At 44.3% G+C, this 20,398-nt stretch overlaps 1 protein-coding gene and 1 pseudogene across 1 annotated transcript; both read left to right on the top strand.

Moving 5' to 3' along the window:
- The first annotated feature begins 11,045 nt into the window (after positions 1 to 11,045).
- On the top strand, positions 11,046 to 12,617 carry LOC139444707 (uncharacterized protein DDB_G0280315-like). The gene has a single exon (XM_071225639.1). It carries the CDS (start codon positions 11,046 to 11,048, stop codon positions 12,615 to 12,617), a length of 1,572 nt encoding a protein of 523 aa, XP_071081740.1.
- Positions 12,618 to 16,205: 3,588 nt separating this feature from the next.
- Positions 16,206 to 20,398, top strand: LOC139444697 (uncharacterized; annotated as a pseudogene).

The following is a 20,398-nucleotide window of genomic DNA, read 5'->3' as shown; positions in this document are numbered from 1 at the left end:
ATCGATAACATGCATCAACCAGCAAGCTTGACGACCCGATCCCGTTAGTCGCCTCTTACGAAAAGCATAGTCGCCTTTAACGGCAAGCATGGGATGCTGAAAACCTGTTCTACCCCGGAACTTCTTGGGTATGACAGAGATTTAAGTGGGTTTGAAGGCCCACAATATAATCGTATCCATATTTCCCTCCTAGCCGTCAGGTAAAGAGTGCGATGGAGTTCTTGTATGCGTTACGTTTGTGGCGTGTGGAAAGAGATTCATGCTGATCTATACTGAAGAAAATATTCAGCTATCGGCGAAAAGTTCATGTCTATTAAGACTCTGTCTTTGGTACGAGATGCCAAAATTTAGGATTAGCTTTCACACATCAAAATGTATATTGGCCTTGTCATGCCAATAGTCGTTAAAATATGGAACTTGAAACAAGGACTAGTCGGCTCGGAGGCAGAATACTGTGTCTGAGCGTGGTATCCATGCGGCATTGTATCTCTGGAGTAGCTGGTATCCATGCGGCATTGTATCTCTGGAGTAGCTGGTATCCATGCGGCATTGTATCTCTGGAGTAGCTGGTATCCATGCGGCATTGTATCTCAGTGGAGTAGCTGGTATCCATGCGGCATTGTATCTCAGTGGAGTAGCTGGTATCCATGCGGCATTGTATCTCTGGAGTAGCTGGTATCCATGCGGCATTGTATCTCTGGAGTAGCTGGTATCCATGCGGCATTGTATCTCAGTGGAGTAGCTGGTATCCATGCGGCATTGTATCTCAGTGGAGTAGCTGGTATCCATGCGGCATTGTATCTCAGTGGAGTAGCTGGTATCCATGCGGCATTGTATCTCTGGAGTAGTCGGTATCCATGCGGCATTGTATCTCAGTGGAGTAACTGGTATCCATGCGGCATTGTATATCTGGAGTAGCTGGTATCCATGCGGCATTGTATCTCTGGAGTAGTCGGTATCCATGCGGCATTGTATCTCTGGAGTAGTCGGTATTCATGCGGCATTGTATCTCAGTGGAGTAGCTGGTATCCATTCGGCATTGTATCTCTGGAGTAGCTGGTATCCATTCGGCATTGTATCTCTGGAGTAGCTGGTATCCATTCGGCATTGTATCTCAGTGGAGTAGCTGGTATCCATGCGGCATTGTATCTCAGTGGAGTAGCTGGTATCCATGCGGCATTGTATCTCAGTGGAGTAGCTGGTATCCATGCGGCATTGTATCTCTGGAGTAGCTGGTATCCATGCGGCATTGTATCTCAGTGGAGTAGCTGGTATCCATTCGGCATTGTATCTCTGGAGTAGCTGGTATCCATGCGGCATTGTATCTCAGTGGAGTAGCTGGTATCCATGCGGCATTGTATCTCTGGAGTAGCTGGTATCCATTCGGCATTGTATCTCAGTGGAGTAGCTGGTATCCATGCGGCATTGTATCTCAGTGGAGTAGCTGGTATCCATGCGGCATTGTATCTCAGTGGAGTAGCTGGTATCCATGCGGCATTGTATCTCTGGAGTAGCTGGTATCCATGCGGCATTGTATCTCTGGAGTAGTCGGTATCCATGCGGCATTGTATCTCTGGAGTAGCTGGTATCCATGCGGCATTGTATCTCTGGAGTAGCTGGTATCCATTCGGCATTGTATCTCAGTGGAGTAGCTGGTATCCATGCGGCATTGTATCTCTGGAGTAGCTGGTATCCATGCGGCATTGTATCTCAGTGGAGTAGCTGGTATCCATTCGGCATTGTATCTCAGTGGAGTAGCTGGTATCCATGCGGCATTGTATCTCAGTGGAGTAGCTGGTATCCATGCGGCATTGTATCTCTGGAGTAGCTGGTATCCATGCGGCATTGTATCTCAGTGGAGTAGCTGGTATCCATGCGGCATTGTATCTCAGTGGAGTAGCTGGTATCCATGCGGCATTGTATCTCAGTGGAGTAGCTGGTATCCATGCGGCATTGTATCTCAGTGGAGTAGCTGGTATCCATGCGGCATTGTATCTCAGTGGAGTAGCTGGTATCCATGCGGCATTGTATCTCTGGAGTAGCTGGTATCCATGCGGCATTGTATCTCTGGAGTAGTCGGTATCCATGCGGCATTGTATTTCTGGAGTAGCTGGTATCCATGCGGCATTGTATCTCTGGAGTAGCTGGTATCCATTCGGCATTGTATCTCTGGAGTAGCTGGTATCCATTCGGCATTGTATCTCAGTGGAGTAGCTGGTATCCATGCGGCATTGTATCTCAGTGGAGTAGCTGGTATCCATGCGGCATTGTATATCTGGAGTAGCTGGTATCCATGCGGCATTGTATCTCAGTGGAGTAGCTGGTATCCATGCGGCATTGTATCTCAGTGGAGTAGCTGGTATCCATGCGGCATTGTATCTCAGTGGAGTAGCTGGTATCCATGTGGCATTGTATCTCAGTGGAGTAGCTGGTATCCATGCGGCATTGTATCTCTGGAGTAGCTGGTATCCATGCGGCATTGTATCTCAGTGGAGTAGCTGGTATCCATTCGGCATTGTATCTCTGGAGTAGCTGGTATCCATGCGGCATTGTATCTCAGTGGAGTAGCTGGTATCCATGCGGCATTGTATCTCAGTGGAGTAGCTGGTATCCATGCGGCATTGTATCTCAGTGGAGTAGCTGGTATCCATGCGGCATTGTATCTCTGGAGTAGCTGGTATCCATGCGGCATTGTATCTCAGTGGAGTAGCTGGTATCCATGCGGCATTGTATCTCAGTGGAGTAGCTGGTATCCATGCGGCATTGTATCTCAGTGGAGTAGCTGGTATCCATGCGGCATTGTATCTCAGTGGAGTAGCTGGTATCCATGCGGCATTGTATCTCAGTGGAGTAGCTGGTATCCATGCGGCATTGTATCTCAGTGGAGTAGCTGGTATCCATGCGGCATTGTATCTCAGTGGAGTAGCTGGTATCCATGCGGTATTGTATCTCAGTGGAGTAGCTGGTATCCATGCGGCATTGTATCTCAGTGGAGTAGCTGGTATCCATGCGGCATTGTATCTCTGGAGTAGCTGGTATCCATGCGGCATTGTATCTCAGTGGAGTAGCTGGTATCCATTCGGCATTGTATCTCTGGAGTAGCTGGTATCCATGCGGCATTGTATCTCAGTGGAGTAGCTGGTATCCATGCGGCATTGTATCTCAGTGGAGTAGCTGGTATCCATGCGGCATTGTATCTCAGTGGAGTAGCTGGTATCCATGCGGCATTGTATCTCTGGAGTAGCTGGTATCCATGCGGCATTGTATCTCAGTGGAGTAGCTGGTATCCATGCGGCATTGTATCTCTGGAGTAGCTGGTATCCATGCGGCATTGTATCTCAGTGGAGTAGCTGGTATCCATGCGGCATTGTATCTCTGGAGTAGCTGGTATCCATGCGGCATTGTATCTCAGTGGAGTAGCTGGTATCCATGCGGCATTGTATCTCTGGAGTAGCTGGTATCCATGCGGCATTGTATCTCAGTGGAGTAGCTGGTATCCATGCGGCATTGTATCTCTGGAGTAGCTGGTATCCATGCGGCATTGTATCTCTGGAGTAGCTGGTATCCATGCGGCATTGTATCTCAGTGGAGTAGCTGGTATCCATGCGGCATTGTATCTCTGGAGTAGCTGGTATCCATGCGGCATTGTATCTCTGGAGTAGCTGGTATCCATGCGGCATTGTATCTCTGGAGTAGCTGGTATCCATGCGGCATTGTATCTCTGGAGTAGTCGGTATCCATGCGGCATTGTATCTCAGTGGAGTAACTGGTATCCATGCGGCATTGTATATCTGGAGTAGCTGGTATCCATGCGGCATTGTATCTCTGGAGTAGTCGGTATCCATGCGGCATTGTATCTCAGTGGAGTAGCTGGTATCCATTCGGCATTGTATCTCTGGAGTAGCTGGTATCCATTCGGCATTGTATCTCTGGAGTAGCTGGTATCCATTCGGCATTGTATCTCTGGAGTAGTCGGTATCCATGCGGCATTGTATCTCTGGAGTAGCTGGTATCCATTCGGCATTGTATCTCTGGAGTAGTCGGTATCCATGCGGCATTGTATCTCAGTGGAGTAGCTGGTATCCATGCGGCATTGTATCTCTGGAGTAGCTGGTATCCATGCGGCATTGTATCTCTGGAGTAGCTGGTATCCATTCGGCATTGTATCTCAGTGGAGTAGCTGGTATCCATGCGGTATTGTATCTCTGGAGTAGCTGGTATCCATTCGGCATTGTATCTCTGGAGTAGCTGGTATCCATGCGGCATTGTATCTCAGTGGAGTAGCTGGTATCCATGCGGCATTGTATCTCAGTGGAGTAGCTGGTATCCATGCGGCATTGTATCTCAGTGGAGTAGCTGGTATCCATGCGGCATTGTATCTCAGTGGAGTAGCTGGTATCCATTCGGCATTGTATCTCTGGAGTAGCTGGTATCCATGCGGCATTGTATCTCAGTGGAGTAGCTGGTATCCATGCGGCATTGTATCTCAGTGGAGTAGCTGGTATCCATTCGGCATTGTATCTCTGGAGTAGCTGGTATCCATTCGGCATTGTATCTCTGGAGTAGCTGGTATCCATTCGGCATTGTATCTCAGTGGAGTAGCTGGTATCCATGCGGCATTGTATCTCTGGAGTAGCTGGTATCCATGCGGCATTGTATCTCAGTGGAGTAGCTGGTATCCATGCGGTATTGTATCTCAGTGGAGTAGCTGGTATCCATGCGGTATTGTATCTCAGTGGAGTAGCTGGTATCCATGCGGCATTGTATCTCAGTGGAGTAGCTGGTATCCATTCGGCATTGTATCTCTGGAGTAGCTGTTATCCATTCGGCATTGTATCTCAGTGGAGTAGCTGGTATCCATTCGGCATTGTATCTCTGGAGTAGCTGGTATCCATGCGGCATTGTATCTCAGTGGAGTAGCTGGTATCCATGCGGCATTGTATCTCAGTGGAGTAGCTGGTATCCATGCGGTATTGTATCTCAGTGGAGTAGCTGGTATCCATGCGGCATTGTATCTCAGTGGAGTAGCTGGTATCCATGCGGCATTGTATCTCAGTGGAGTAGCTGGTATCCATGCGGCATTGTATCTCTGGAGTAGCTGGTATCCATTCGGCATTGTATCTCAGTGGAGTAGCTGGTATCCATGCGGCATTGTATCTCAGTGGAGTAGCTGGTATCCATGCGGCATTGTATCTCAGTGGAGTAGCTGGTATCCATTCGGCATTGTATCTCAGTGGAGTAGCTGGTATCCATTCGGCATTGTATCTCAGTGGAGTAGCTGGTATCCATGCGGCATTGTATCTCAGTGGAGTAGCTGGTATCCATGCGGCATTGTATCTCAGTGGAGTAGCTGGTATCCATGCGGCATTGTATCTCTGGAGTAGCTGGTATCCATGCGGCATTGTATCTCAGTGGAGTAGCTGGTATCCATGCGGCATTGTATCTCTGGAGTAGCTGGTATCCATGCGGCATTGTATCTCAGTGGAGTAGCTGGTATCCATGCGGCATTGTATCTCTGGAGTAGCTGGTATCCATGCGGCATTGTATCTCAGTGGAGTAGCTGGTATCCATTCGGCATTGTATCTCTGGAGTAGCTGGTATCCATTCGGCATTGTATCTCAGTGGAGTAGCTGGTATCCATTCGGCATTGTATCTCTGGAGTAGCCGGTATCCATGCGGCATTGTATCTCTGGAGTAGCTGGTATCCATGCGGCATTGTATCTCAGTGGAGTAGCTGGTATCCATTCGGCATTGTATCTCTGGAGTAGCCGGTATCCATGCGGCATTGTATCTCTGGAGTAGCTGGTATCCATGCGGCATTGTATCTCAGTGGAGTAGCTGGTATCCATTCGGCATTGTATCTCTGGAGTAGCTGGTATCCATTCGGCATTGTATCTCAGTGGAGTAGCTGGTATCCATTCGGCATTGTATCTCTGGAGTAGCCGGTATCCATGCGGCATTGTATCTCAGTGGAGTAACTGGTATCCATGCGGCATTGTATCGGTCTTCAGCAACCCATGCTTGTCTGAAGAGGCGACAAGCGGGATCGGGTGGTCAGGCTCGCTGACTTGGCAGATGCATGTCATCGTATCTCAATTGCGTAGGTCGATGCTCAAGATATCAATCGCGGAATGTCTGGTCCAGACTCGATTATTAACAGACCGCTTGAATATTGCTGAGTGCGACGTTAAGCAACAAACAAAACAAAACAAACTCTGACATCCGAGTGTATTTCTTGTCGGAACAGATACTTACCCAGTCGTCTAAAGCGCCGCAATTCGCTGCGCAGAGTTAAGTCCCTTGGGCTCCCCAGACATCTATGATCATTTGTTCGAATCCTGGTTTGCGCCAATCATGTTTGTAGATTTTTCTGCACAGTACTCGTAATCGTGAAAACCAAGTGTTAACGTCTGATACCTGCATCGCTATGGGCTTTCCTCCCACATAAAGCTGATACGCCATGGTATAACTGGAATCCTGTCAGAATAGAACAGCCGATGGACACATTATTTTGCGTCTAAAACCCCCCTCCAAACCCCTTTTTAAATGGGTATTGACATAGGAGACACATCTTCGAAAGTCCTGGCCATCAAACCCGGCATATTTCAATACTTGTTCTTGTTGACCCGTCTTCAGCATTCCATGCTTGCCGTAAAAGGCGACTATGCTTGTCATAAAAGGCGACTAACGGGATCGGGTGGTCAGACTCGCTGACTTGGTTGATGCATGTCATCGATCCCAATTGCGTGGATCGATGCTCATGATATCGATCACTGGATTGTCTGGTCCAGACTCGATTATTTACAGACCGCCGTCATATAGCTGGAATATTGCTGAGTGCGGCGTTAAACAACCAACCAACCAACTTGTTCTTGTTATCATTCTCTGATTGCTTTTGTCCAGGCATTGCCGGCCGTCGACATAAAGCAACATAATGTTACATATCATGTTAAAACGAACGTTTAATATAGTTGTCTTATCAATTAAAATTATACAAACTAGATATAAGTACTTTTGAACATTCATCAAAGTAAACCTTTAAAAGTTCACTTTGAACCAAAATAAAAGCGACAGTACCTTTTCCATCATCATAAGGGTAGCCTAGTGGTTAAAGCATTCGCTCGTCACGCCGAAACCCGGGTTCAACTCCTTACATTGTTACAAAGTGTGAAACTTATTTCTTGTGTCCTCGGTCGTGATGTTGCTGGAATATTTCTAAAAGCGGCGTAAAACCATACTCACTCCATCATCATAAGAAATATATGCTAAATGCAAACTTGACTGTACGATTCCACCTAAAATATAAGCACGTGTTTATAAATCACTATCAAACAAAGATAATGGTGGCACCCGTGCTATATTCGTAGTATTGTTTAACCAACTTCAAAACCATTACTGGACTTTTCCCATATATACTAGTAGATGGTTATTACAGAGGGGTCCTTCCACGGAGTAGGAAACCTATTGTCTGAAGTGATAGATTAAATAGGTTTAGATAATGTAGGAGTTAAGTTGTTATCCGTGAGCTTAAGGTTGTTGTTGCCTATCATATGGGGGCCAGTAGTTTTTATAGTATCAATGGAGTGGATTACCCTGTACATGTATTTGCCCCCGGCTTAAGCCAATGTATTGTAGTCATAACTCTTACTCTACGTGTCTAATTCAAATGGGCAGGTGACTTTCTTTCCTACGGTATGTGTCCGATATCGCGAAAATATTTATATGTAAAATACTGATGCTGTGAATGAGAACATGGGTCAAAAGCAGGGTTGGGAACGATCGCGCGAAAGTAGTCACTGGACGACGAACAGTGAACAAGATAGAAGTAAATGAGATAACGTTTCATGTTTTACTGTAAAGGGAGAAAAAGAGATAAAGTTGCATGTTTTACTGTAAAGGGAGAAAAAGAGATAAAGTTTCATGTTTTCAAAGGGATAATCTATTTGAGTAAATGTTGGTTCATGGGTTGTTTTTTCATTATAATTCTGACTATTAATCCAACGTTAGTAAGGAATACTGATGAGTAGGTCATTCACTGGTTAACAATAGATTCCATTAGGTAGACTCTAAATACCTGGTCAACCACGACGAAAAAATGTAACAGAAAAGAACACAGAAAGTGACATGAAGAATTGTCACACAGTAGATGTAACTTACATTGTTTAGCTAATTAATGACATAGAAGTTTAGTTTGTGAATATGTTCCATGTTTATATTGGTTTTTGCAAGAAATCTGTTTATTTAGTTAATTAGAAATGGATAAGGCCTCAGTTTCGGTTTGGTGTATTGAGTACATGGACTCCAACATGCTGCACAAACTTTATGTATCTGTGTTATAAAACAGGACATAATTGTTTATAATAGAGTCATTAGAGTTGATCTTATAACTGGCTTCTGAGTGAAATGTTATAAAGAGTTTTCTATTGTTTTACCATGACACTACCGACACGGAAGTTCTTGAGACCAACACGGGAGGTTCGGTGTCAGCATCTCATGGGCTCATGTATAGACAACATGACACTCCTCAAACCGAAACATGGTGGAAGTGTGTCAAGAAATGAACGGTGATGTTATTAGTAAAAACAATGGATGTAATGGAGCCGTGAAGATCCGGGGTAGAAAAGGTCTGTAAAAGGAGAAATTAAAGATGTTTCTTGTCGTAAGAAACAACTAACGGGATCGTGCGGTCAGGTTCGCTGGCTGATGCATGTCATCGTATCCCAATTGCTTGGATCGATGCTCATGATGTCAATCACTGGATTGTCTGGTCCATACTCGATTATTTACAGACCGCCGTCATTGCTGAGTGACGTAATGTAATGTTATCAAAACTGTACAGATAGGCATGACACGTTAATGTTTGACTACAATATATTCCGCTATTCAAAATAGTTGAAACCTTTTTTCCTTTGTTGCTTTGTTTCCTAGTCAAATTTGCGCTTTTTTCCCCCCCATGGCTTTCTCTTCGACCTCTTATGAAACTGACATTTGTGTTATGGTAGATCCCAACTGATACGGACATATGTGTTACGGTTGGGCCTTATTGATACGGACATATGTGTTACGGTTGGGCCTTATTGATACGGACATATGTGTCACGGTTGGGCCTTGTTGATACGGACATATGTGTTACAGTTGGGCCTTATTTATACGGACATATGTGTCACGGTTGGGCCTTATTGATACGGACATATGTTTTAAATTTGGGCCTTATTGAAACGGACATATGTGTTACAGTTGGGCCTTATTGATACGGACATATGTGTTACGGTTAAGCCTTATTGATACGGACATATGTGTCACGGTTGGGCCTTATTGATACGGACATATGTTTTAAATTTGGGCCTTATTGATACGGACATATGTGTTACAGTTGGGCCTTATTGATACAGACGTATGTGTTACGGTTAAGCCTTATTGATACGGACATATGTGTTACGGTTGGGCCTTATCTTACCTACTTACTTACTTTGGAGATATAACGTGCGCTTTCCGACTGATGCGTATTTCGCACACGGGCCAGGCCAGGCCATTTAATGTGTTTCCGAAAGGGGCGAAAGTGGTCTGTGCAACCCAAGAGGGGGCTTTAGGGGTTGCTTATATAGAATTTGAGAATTTTGAGATTTGGAATGGATGCCGATGGGGTTGGGGAGGAGAACTAAGGGAGCTGGGTATGGTGGATGTTTGTTTGTTTATGTGATTTTGATTTGGTAGATTATTGTGTTTTTAGATGCGTTTTATTAGTTCCGTTTTTATTAAGAATACGCCTAAGGCCTTGAAGTTTTCTAGTTTATTTTGTGGGTTTAGTATAGCTTCTAGAGTGAGAGACTTGTTTATATTGAGGGTGGTTTGTAATGCGGTTCGATGTGTAAGGTAGTGTGTGCAGTGGATGAGTGCGTGTTCTGGGGTTTCTAGTTGTTTGCAGTGTGGGCAGTTACCTGTAGTGTGTTTTTTAATTTTTTTTAGGTGGTTATTTAGGTTGGTGTGTCCTGTTTGGAGTTTAGTGATTACTCTGTCGATTTTTTTGACGGATGGAGAATTTTTGGTTTGGTTAGTGGTTTGCTGAGTACTTTTTTGATTTAGCTATTTGAGTTTAGATATAGGTTATGCCATTTCTTGTGATTTTTTGCTTGTTTACACTTTTAATATCTGATTTTAAGATGGGTAAGTTTAAGCTTATTTCTGGGATTTTGAGGGATAGTTTAGCTGCTTTATCGGCGTTTTCATTACCGTATATTCCTACGTGGTCGGGTATCCACAAGAAGGTTATTTGTTTGCCTGCCTTAGATAGGTCGTTGGAGCTTTTAAGTATTTGATTTATTAATTTAGGTCGGTTTTTGGTATTTTTGTCTTGTAGGGCTTGCAGTCAACTTAGGGAGTCGGTAAGTATTAAGACAAAATGCATTTATTCAGCCAGTTTTATCGTTCAAGAAAAAATCTTATTTAGTTATTGTTATCCAACAAATATTCTCTGGGACAAATGTGAGACATGTGGTTATACACCGTCTGTGTCCGTGTACACGATCACAACATCTGTCTTCCTGGCAATTAGCTGACCATTGTTTGACCTATGTGTAATTATCACCTGGCCACGAGATGACAATGAACACAGAGGCTGGTAAGACATAGGATTATTACCGTGGGGGATTATGGCCTCCGGAAACGTTCCGCTAATTACAGTATTGTTTCCGCTCGTCAACAGCGCCCCCGCAGCATCGGTCTGTTTGTTACATAAGGTAAACATTAGCACCTGTCTAAAAATATATTTGCTCACGCGGCTCCGCTTTGTGAAAAACTAACTGTCGTCTGATTGACATCTGTCAGCCTAAAGGGGATATATGACTTCTACTGATTGCGTTTAAAAGCCCCAGCCTCAACTGTTGTTCTATTAATGGTATATTACGTCATCACTGAGCCAGCGTATATAGGGTGATATCGCTATCTGGGGTGTCAATGTCTTACTTACACGTTCGCGAGCAACACGGTTATTACCATAGGATCTGGAAAGTACGTTATTCATGGAGCTGTTGTGGAATAAGTTCAATATGGATATCAACGCTCGCCGCAAAATTCTGGAGTCCAATATGGCTACCTTGCAGAATAAGGTTGCACAGTTGAAACGGAAAGACGCTATGTTGGTCGCCCGTCAGCAACATTTACACGTGCGTTTTTTGAAGGTCATGGCCGCAGACACCATACCAGAGTCGAGGCAGAGAAGAACTGTCGTTGAAGATAAAATACTGAAGACTAATGTCAGTAATGTGACTGACAATCCTTCAACAAGATACAACAACGAGACAGATAATCCGTCCACTAGATACAGCAACGGTACCGATAATCCGTCCTCAAGATACAGCAACGGTACCGATAATCCGTCCTCAAGATACAGCAACGGGACCGATAATCCGTCCTCAAGATACAGCAACGGGACCGATAATCCGTCCTTAAGTTACAGCAACGGGACCGATAATCCGTCCTCAAGATACAGCAAGGATACCGATAATGCGTCCTCAAGATACAGCAACGGGACCGAAAATCCGTCCTCAAGATACAGCAACAGTGCCGATAATCCATCCTCAAGATACAGCAACGGAACCAATAATCCGTCAAGATACAGCAACGGGACCGATAATCCGTCCTCAAGATACAGCTACGGTGCCGATAATCCGTCAAGATTCAGCAACGGGACCGATAATCCGCCAAGGTACAGCAACGGGACCGATAACCCGCCCTCAAGATACAACAAGGATACCGATAATCCGTCCTCAAGATACAACAAGGATACCGATAATCCGTCCTCAAGATACAGCACGGATACCGATAATCCGTCCTCAAGATACAGCAACAGTGCCGATAATCCGTCCTCAATATACATCAACGGGACTGATAATCCGTCAAGATACAGCAACGGTGCCGATAATCCGTCCTTCAGATACAACGGGACAGATAATCTGTCCTCAAGATACAGCAACGGGACCGATAATCCGTCCTCTTGCTGTAGCAGGATGGCCGATACCTCGTCTCAAAGGTCTAGGACAATGCGGAGATGCAGAGACAAAAATGGCTGCAACAACCAGTGTTTAAACGATGCTTATAGCAGTCAATATACCAGGGGGTCCAGCCAGCAATGCCAGGATGCACGTGTTTATAGATTAAGGAAGTATTACTCAACACCAGTCCTTGATCACGTGTCGCACCGCGACTACACTGACAACCCAGCTGGTCCAGACCCACAGACCGCCTATAACCTGCAGCCTTCACGGAACCGTCGCAGTAGACAGTATCATTCAATGGATGATTCACACCGGTATCCCGCGAGATCACGTGTGATAACCAATCACGCTTCTAACGCAACCACTGCAAGCCATAGCAGGGAATCGTCTCTTTCAAACTACACTTCCTGTTCAGAAAGCGACAGCGTTGACGAAAAAGGACGTGGGGAGGGCTTCTTGTCTCGGAGAAGTTCGGGATACGAGAGTGACGTCACTTCAACTATTACAGAGGACGACCCTGCCCCCACAACGTTGCGCCGAGCGGTGAGTGTGGCGTGTTTTCAAGGGAGACAACCGATTCTGAATATTCTCCTTTCAGATCGTGTCAAGTGCTCGTGGTGCTGATTCTTCTCGATGTAGTGGCACGGCTTGTATATTGTATATTGTATATTATGTATTGTACATGTACAGATAAATAAATGCACTCTAAGATGGTATATTTGTTGTATTGTATTGTCATGTGAGCATGTAAATAGATACCCTGTGGGATATCTGGAATACAATGGGCCCTCAGCACTGTATGATGGTCGTACGTGGCGAGTACATGGTCAGACTCGGTGACTTGGATGGTGGTACCCTGACGGTGTGGAACTCTCATAATATCAATCACTTGTTTGTCTGAGTCCTTTCCTCAAAAGTTATAGCAGTAAGCGACCGTAACTCCCATAGTTCAACTATGACATACGCTCGTCGTAGCGCTAAGGTCGCCTTGTGAAACGGGGCCCTACGTTAAACTCTATTATTTAGGGGCCGTCGTCATATACCTGTAATATCGCTGAATGCGATAACAGACAACAGACAAATACCGCCCAAACCTTCTTTCCGGATACATATCTTCATTTATTTAAATGGTACGCTTGTGACGTACCAGAGTGACCAGATATATTGTATTATAGGCATGAAATTACAGTAATTATCAACTCAGTATGACACAAAGAGTAATATATAATTAGACAATTAGAGGGAAATCAAAACAGTAAAACGTAGGTATAAGGGAAAACTACGCGTTGGAAAAACATTAAGAATTAACAAAGTTCGTAGTGGAAGGGAGTTATAGCCTTAGGGAATAAATGCTCTTGGCCACTGATGCACAAGGGCAAAAGCCGGTAGGTTAGATAGACAATCGACGAATGTTGTATGTCAGAGCAGGACGATAGAGGGAACATACAAGCTCTCAGAAATAGAGTAGGTATTATAAGAGGCCGAGCTGAGACTGACCACAGGGGTAATCTGGATTCGAGTTCATATTACAAGGGATCAAATAAGGATTTGATATGCAACAAGGGTAGGTTAGAATGATCTAGTGTAGGGGGGAAAAGGTGGTTGACCAATGATAGATGGAAAAAATGAGTACAGTTGTGACGTAGGTACCGGTTTAAAAAGGGGAAAAAACCCAGTATCGAGAGCTGCTGGAGAGCGGGTGGATATATTGACTCTAGGACTGGGGTTCCGCTCTCGGCTTGTTGTCACGACCTTTCGAACCAGAAACCAAACTTAGGGACCAGCAGAGACTGAAGCTTTGCGGCCGAAGTCTCGTATTTACGTGACAAATAGAGTGGTTGACCGGCAACACAAAGTGTTGATCGAAGAACATCCTTGGTGATTGCTGATGGAACTACGGTATAATTAAGGTCAGGACCGAAGTACAAGGAAAATACCGTAGCTCGAGTGAAGGTACGCGAAGTGCTACCTTCTGGTTGCCGTCGGTGACATCTTAAAAATACTTTGGACACTTGTGTTGGATGTACATTTACCATAGACTTGACATGAATATGTATATATCTGTCGCCAGACCGCGTGGTGATGGCTCGGATAGATTTTCATTTCTCCACTCTTGTAGACTTTCCTTATTAGAGACACTACTAGGCTCTGGGACTCCCGTGGAAGACCGCCCTTCAGACCTGGGAAAATGTCCTATGTCCAATTGGCTGGATTTGCTATAAAGAGCTGAATCGCCGTGAATATACAGAGGATATTTCATGTGTCCAATGAATGTGATATTATATCTCATCGAGTGACGTGAAAATGTGATATTTTCACGAGTGGCACAAGAAGTTGTAATTCCTTGTCCATCGTATCAACTTCGAAATGCCACTTTTCAAAGTCTTTCAAGGGTTGCTTGTCCACCTTACACATTCTAAAATTCCAGTACAACATAGATCATATTAATCCAAAGTATGACAGTTGCTTATATTTCCAACTGTCTTCACTGAGGGATCACATGTCTTGATCTGTTACAAGTAAATTTGTAACTAACCCAAACGTAGTAAAATGTTCGCCAGACAATATCGCATGATATTTAATAAGCGGGGAATGATATTTAATGAGATTCAATGATAATTGGTAAGTAAATACTTCGATTTGAAATCGGCGATTACTTGAATACTTTTAAACATTTTTCAACTGATGGTTAATGAAATGGATATTACACTAACTCTAAATTTGGAAAGCTGTAACCAGTATCCAGTAAACATACGCATATTGACAAATTTATTTTAGAAATCGAGAATATATTGATCGAAGTACCTCTATCCTGTCGCGCATTCTTCAAATCATTCAGCATTTTGACACATTTAATTCTGTCCTATCTTTTATCAGAAAACAAGAGTTGATGTGTGTGACTTGACTTGGTATCTATTCAAGTTGGCGGACAGTCAACTGAGCGACTCTTCCGCACACAAAGGACACGTTTCAGACACACACTTTATTCAAACGTCAATGGATACCAAGACGCGCTATCCGATTCGCATTTGTTACTGAACCGTATATTTTAAAAATCACTTGTAAAGAACTAAGAAGAATGTTATCACTATTAAGAATTGGAGAATTAAATATCATGGTGAATATTGGAAGAAAAAGTAATATTGATTTTAAGTTTAGATTTTGTCCTTCTTGTAAGGACATCATTGAAACCGAATTCCATTTCATGCTATCATGTCCATTATATGATGATATCAGACAGAAACACATTCCAAATATATATTGTAAATCTCAGTTATTTAAGCATATAAGCTCTATAAGGCAAACTAACTGATTTACTTCAATGCTGTAAATATATTAAAGAGGCTATTGTATTACGTTCATCCCATTTGTGATACTTGTTTAATGTTGCACCAATATGTATATTCTATATGTCAATATTTATTTGTACATGGGCCTGTGACCTTTATACTGAATAAAGAAATTGAAGGCATGTAGGTCAAAGGACAAAGTTTACAACCAGTATTCAACTCGTATAGTGACACTACATCCACAAGTCAGACTGTACTTACTTATTTCAAAGTACATTGACAGTTTGTTTGTTTAAGGTTTCCAAGAAGCTGAAGCAACATTTCCCTGTCTTCTCCAAAGGCAACACAGGGGCGGTCGGGTAGCCTAGTGGTTAAAGCGTTCGCTCGTCACGCCGAAGACCCGGGTTCGATTCCCGACATGGGTACAATGTGTGAAGCCCATTTGTGGTGTCCCCCGCCGTGATATTGCTGGAATATTGCTAAAAGCGGCGAAAAACAATACTCACTCACTCACACAAAGGCAACGCACATGCTGCGTCAAAACAAGAATAGATTACACCTGAGACACAGTCTCCCTCGACACCGGTTGTGATGGCTGACTGACTCGGGTCTCAGGTTGAAGCGTTGGTTCGTCATGCAGAAACAGAAGTCGGGCATTAGCCGTGTTCGATCCCCATATGTTTTGAATATTTTTTGAAAACCATGATTACGTTACATCATCAGTATATAGCGCCCCTCACATGGAACAAGTCCGCGCCTAGAAAAAAAATAAAACTTTTTTTTTTAAATACGGGTGCAGGTATAAAATTGCCATCACTGATATTACCGAGTGTCCATATTGACATATTGATATTATTATCCTGTATGTGGTACATTTTCCCATGATCTTTATAAGTACAATGAGGACTCTTTTGTAGGCAAGATGGCGACCTCCCAGAAGTTAACAGGACACTTCCTGACATGCACGATATGTACAGAGGTGTTTGACAAGCCCTGTACACTTGTGTGTAATCACACCTTTTGTCGGAAATGTGTCGTCAACTACACCAAAACCAGACCAGAAGCCATCAGTGCCAAGTCTCTCCTGTGTTCATTCTGCAGCAGGATGACGAAAGTGTCTGCCCCTGAGAGACCAGTGGAGGAGTGGGCGGATGACGTCAAGCCTAGCTTTGTCATCCAGGGACTCGTGGACTCGTTTGGCCCCGGATGTAAAGGTAGAAAGAAAGGGCAGTAGAAGAACCTCCCCAGAGGAATTTAAAGACACAAACGCGTTTCTTTTCACATTTGATAACAAATGATAGAAGACAACTATTTTCCATACAGGACATCTTCGTTTTATGTTATCTTGGGACACCACACTAGTCTTGTACTTGTTAGAACCTCAGTAAGAATACCTAGTACTGCCAAACAGCATGCACCCGTTCATCCATATTCTTTGGTGATTGACCCCCTTGGGTGAACCATTTGATGACTGCTCTTTACCCTGTTTTATACATGTCAGTGCTATGGTGTAGGGTATCTTAGATTGGAGGTCAATTATCAGCATGTTACTGGACTGAAGCACGCCAAATTCGGAACCATGACTCATCAAACGCAGGTTCAAAACACCATTATACAGTAAACTACGGTTATAACGAACTCAAAGGGACTACTAATTTTAGTTCGTTATAACCGTAGTTCGTTATAAGTACATATACAGCATGACTACAGCATGTAGTCGGGACCAAAAAGTAAGTTCGTTATATCCGTCAGTTCGTTATAAGCGTGTTCGTTATAACCGTAGTTTACTGTATGTCACAAGATGTTTCCCTCTCGTTTATACTTTCCTATGCGACGGGGAATCACTGTTAAGAATCATTGCGATCTGGGATATGTAGTATGCATGTAGGGATATACTAATTATCATTAATTGTGATGTCGTATTTAAGAATCACAGAAATAATCATCGAGGCAAGCGCTAAAATAAACACGGACAAAGTAAAAGTCAGCTCTATACTGGTGACGTGCAATTATTTGAATGACATTGTTCCTCGTTGCTACATGGTTTCAAATGTACCTGTTGTTTATTTGAAGTTAAATTAACCTTTTATCATGGAATTTAACCATCAACATTTTCAAAAGTACAATCATTTTTACAGATACGACCTTCTGTAGATATTGTGGAGAGGGAGGGGAGACAACTCCAGTCACAGATTGGTGCTCTGTCTGTGACGACGCTCTCTGTGAAAGATGTACGAGAATGCACAACCGTATCCCAGCAACTCGTCACCATGACGTCACTGAGCTTACAGGAGAGGTCAAGGTTAGTAGAAGACGGAAGGCCACGTGTAAAGAACACAAAGACGAAAATATTAAACTGCTTTGTAAAGATTGCAAGAAAGCAGTTTGTCAAACATGTTGCACTATCTACCACAGGAAATGTGAGTCGGTTGTCACCATTGAGTCGGAGGTGATGGTCATGAAAAAAGAACTGACAAATAATAAGTTGAATTTATGCGGTGGAAAAGACGAAAAGAAATTTGAGATGGAGAAAACGAAATCACAGATGGAGTAAGAAATAACTCGGTATTCACAAATGGAGTCTGACATGAAGTCTACAAGCATCAAAGCTATAGAAGAGATCAAACAGAAGGAGGTGACACTTCTAAATGAACTGAAAGAAATGTCGGAAAAACACATTGGACAACTGAAGGCAGACATAAAGTTGAGTGAGATGTCAGTGCAGATGTACCAACAACAGGCGGAGCTGATAGACCAGACTCTACAATCTGAGTGTGACATGGGTGTGTATGAGATGTACCAGGGATGTGAGGCCGGTGATGTGGAGGCTGTCGGAGACGCAGACGTGAAGGAGAAGGGAAGAATAGCCAGCATAATGCTCAGACAGGACACGGACAAGCTGAGTAGAGCACTGGACGATCTACAGCTGGTTGAGTGTGCTGGACGTGAAGGCTACTCCTGTGTTACGGGACACCATTAACGTGCTGGACCTGAAGGCGACTCCTGTGTTACAGGACACCATTAACGTGCTGGACCTGAAGTCTACTCCTGTGTTACAGGACACCATTAACGTGCTGGACCTGAAGGCTACTCCTGTGTTACAGGACACCATTAACGTGCTGGACCTGAAGGCGACTCCTGTGTTACAGGACACCATTAACGTGCTGGACCTGAAGGCTACTCCTGTGTTACAGGACACCATTAACATGCTGGACCTGAAGGCGACTCCTGTGTTACAGGACACCATTAACGTGCTGGACCTGAAGGCGACTCCTGTGTTACAGGACACCATTAACCTGCTGGACCTGAAGGTTACTCCTGTGTTACAGGACACCATTAACGTGCTGGACGTGAAGGCTACTCCTGTGTTACAGGACACCATTAACGTGCTGGACCTGAAGGCTACTCCTGTGTTACAGGACACCATTAACGTGCTGGACCTGAAGGCGACTCCTGTGTTACAGGACACCATTAACGTGCTGGACCTGAAGGCTACTCCTGTGTTACAGGACACCATTAACGTGCTGGACCTGAAGGCTACTCCTGTGTTACAGGACACCATTAACGTGCTGGACCTGAAGGCGACTCCTTTGTTACAGGACACCATTAACGTGCTGGACCTGAAGTCTACTCCTGTGTTACAGGACACCATTAACGTGCTGGACCTGAAGGTTACTCCTGTGTTACAGGACACCATTAACGTGCTGGACCTGAAGGCGACTCCTGTGTTACAGGACACCATTAACGTGCTGGACCTGAAGGTTACTCCTGTGTTACAGGACACGATTAACGTGCTGGACCTGAAGGCGACTCCTGTGTTACAGGACACCATTAACGTGCTGGACCTGAAGGCTACTCCTGTGTTACGGGACACCATTAAGACCAGCGAAGAAGAAGATAAGACTGGGGCAGACCCCATTGACGTGATGGTGTTAGAGGTGAATGGTATGGACACAGTGGTAGTCACAGACTACAATATGAAGAGTGTGAGGTCCTTCTATACCAGGAACAAGCAGCGAGGTCACAGCAGACTCAGTCTGGGTGGTGGTCCGTGGGGTATAACAAAGTTGAAACACAACCAGGTGGCTGTCACTGTGTCGGGTTCCTGTCAGATTGTAACAGTGCAAATCAACCCTGACCTAGTGCTGCTGTCAACAATCACAACTTGCTAACAGTACATGGGTATAACGTCTCTACCACCATCATCAATAGCAGCAGGTGCCTTTTCTCCGCCTTGTGTAGATATTCTGGATATAACAGGAAAAGTACTGAGGTCGATCAGCGCACTTTGTAGTGAAAAGACCACCCTAGACTTTCCTAACTTTCTTTGTACCACAAGAACAGGAAACATCCTTGTGTCAGACAATGGTTACATGCTTGTCCTGTGTCTGACACCTGAAGGGGACGTTGTGTTCACCTATCCCCGGAGAGGAGGCACTACACTAAGAAGTCCACGGGGGGTGGGTTGGTGTGTGTGTGTGTGTGTGTGTGTGGGGGGGGGGGGGGGGGGGGGGGGTCATCACAAAAGTACTTGTATAAGTGTATTTGGGGGCACGGGTGGCCCTGTCGCCTAAGTCGCCGCGATTCACTGTGCAGAGTCGCCCCGATTATGTTTCTAGGTTTGTCAGCACCATACACGTGCTCGTGTGTTTCACCGAAGTGGTAAACATCTGATATAACTGTAATACTGTTAAAAGCGGCGTTAAACCCACCTCATTCACTAGCTATTAGTGTATTTATACCCGTTGTTAATCAAGATGGAATGATGTAATTCTTGTCATTTTGGGCCGCTCGAAAAATAAGTCGGCGCAGGTGATACTCCTCTTTCAAGCTAATTAGGTCAGCAATAACCGAGACTTTTGTGTGTGAAAATGAATGAATATCCGTTAATGAAAGATCTTTATATTAAGCTTCAAACTTCATCTTAATTCCCCACATCACCCTTATACCCTACCATAGGACTATTAAATGACACTACACTGGACATTTTAGTACGCCACGCCACGCCACGCCACGACACGACACGACACGCCACGACACGCCACGTCTCTACACTTGAAGAAGGAACAGTTTGCTTATTTTATTGTGGAAAGAGTTACCGCGTGGTTGAAGTGA

This window comes from Haliotis cracherodii, unplaced genomic scaffold (assembly GCF_022045235.1).
Source record: "Haliotis cracherodii isolate W230 unplaced genomic scaffold, xgHalCrac1.p SCAF_10, whole genome shotgun sequence".
Lineage (NCBI taxonomy): Eukaryota > Metazoa > Mollusca > Gastropoda > Lepetellida > Haliotidae > Haliotis > Haliotis cracherodii.
The sequence above is the reverse complement of the archived record's forward strand: the minus strand, read 5'-3'. Positions and strand labels throughout refer to the sequence as shown.

Bases quoted from the DNA above. Each gene is read 5' to 3' on its own strand.
- LOC139444707 (XM_071225639.1), top strand. From the start codon at position 11,046: ATGGATATCAACGCTCGCCGCAAAATTCTGGAGTCCAATATGGCTACC.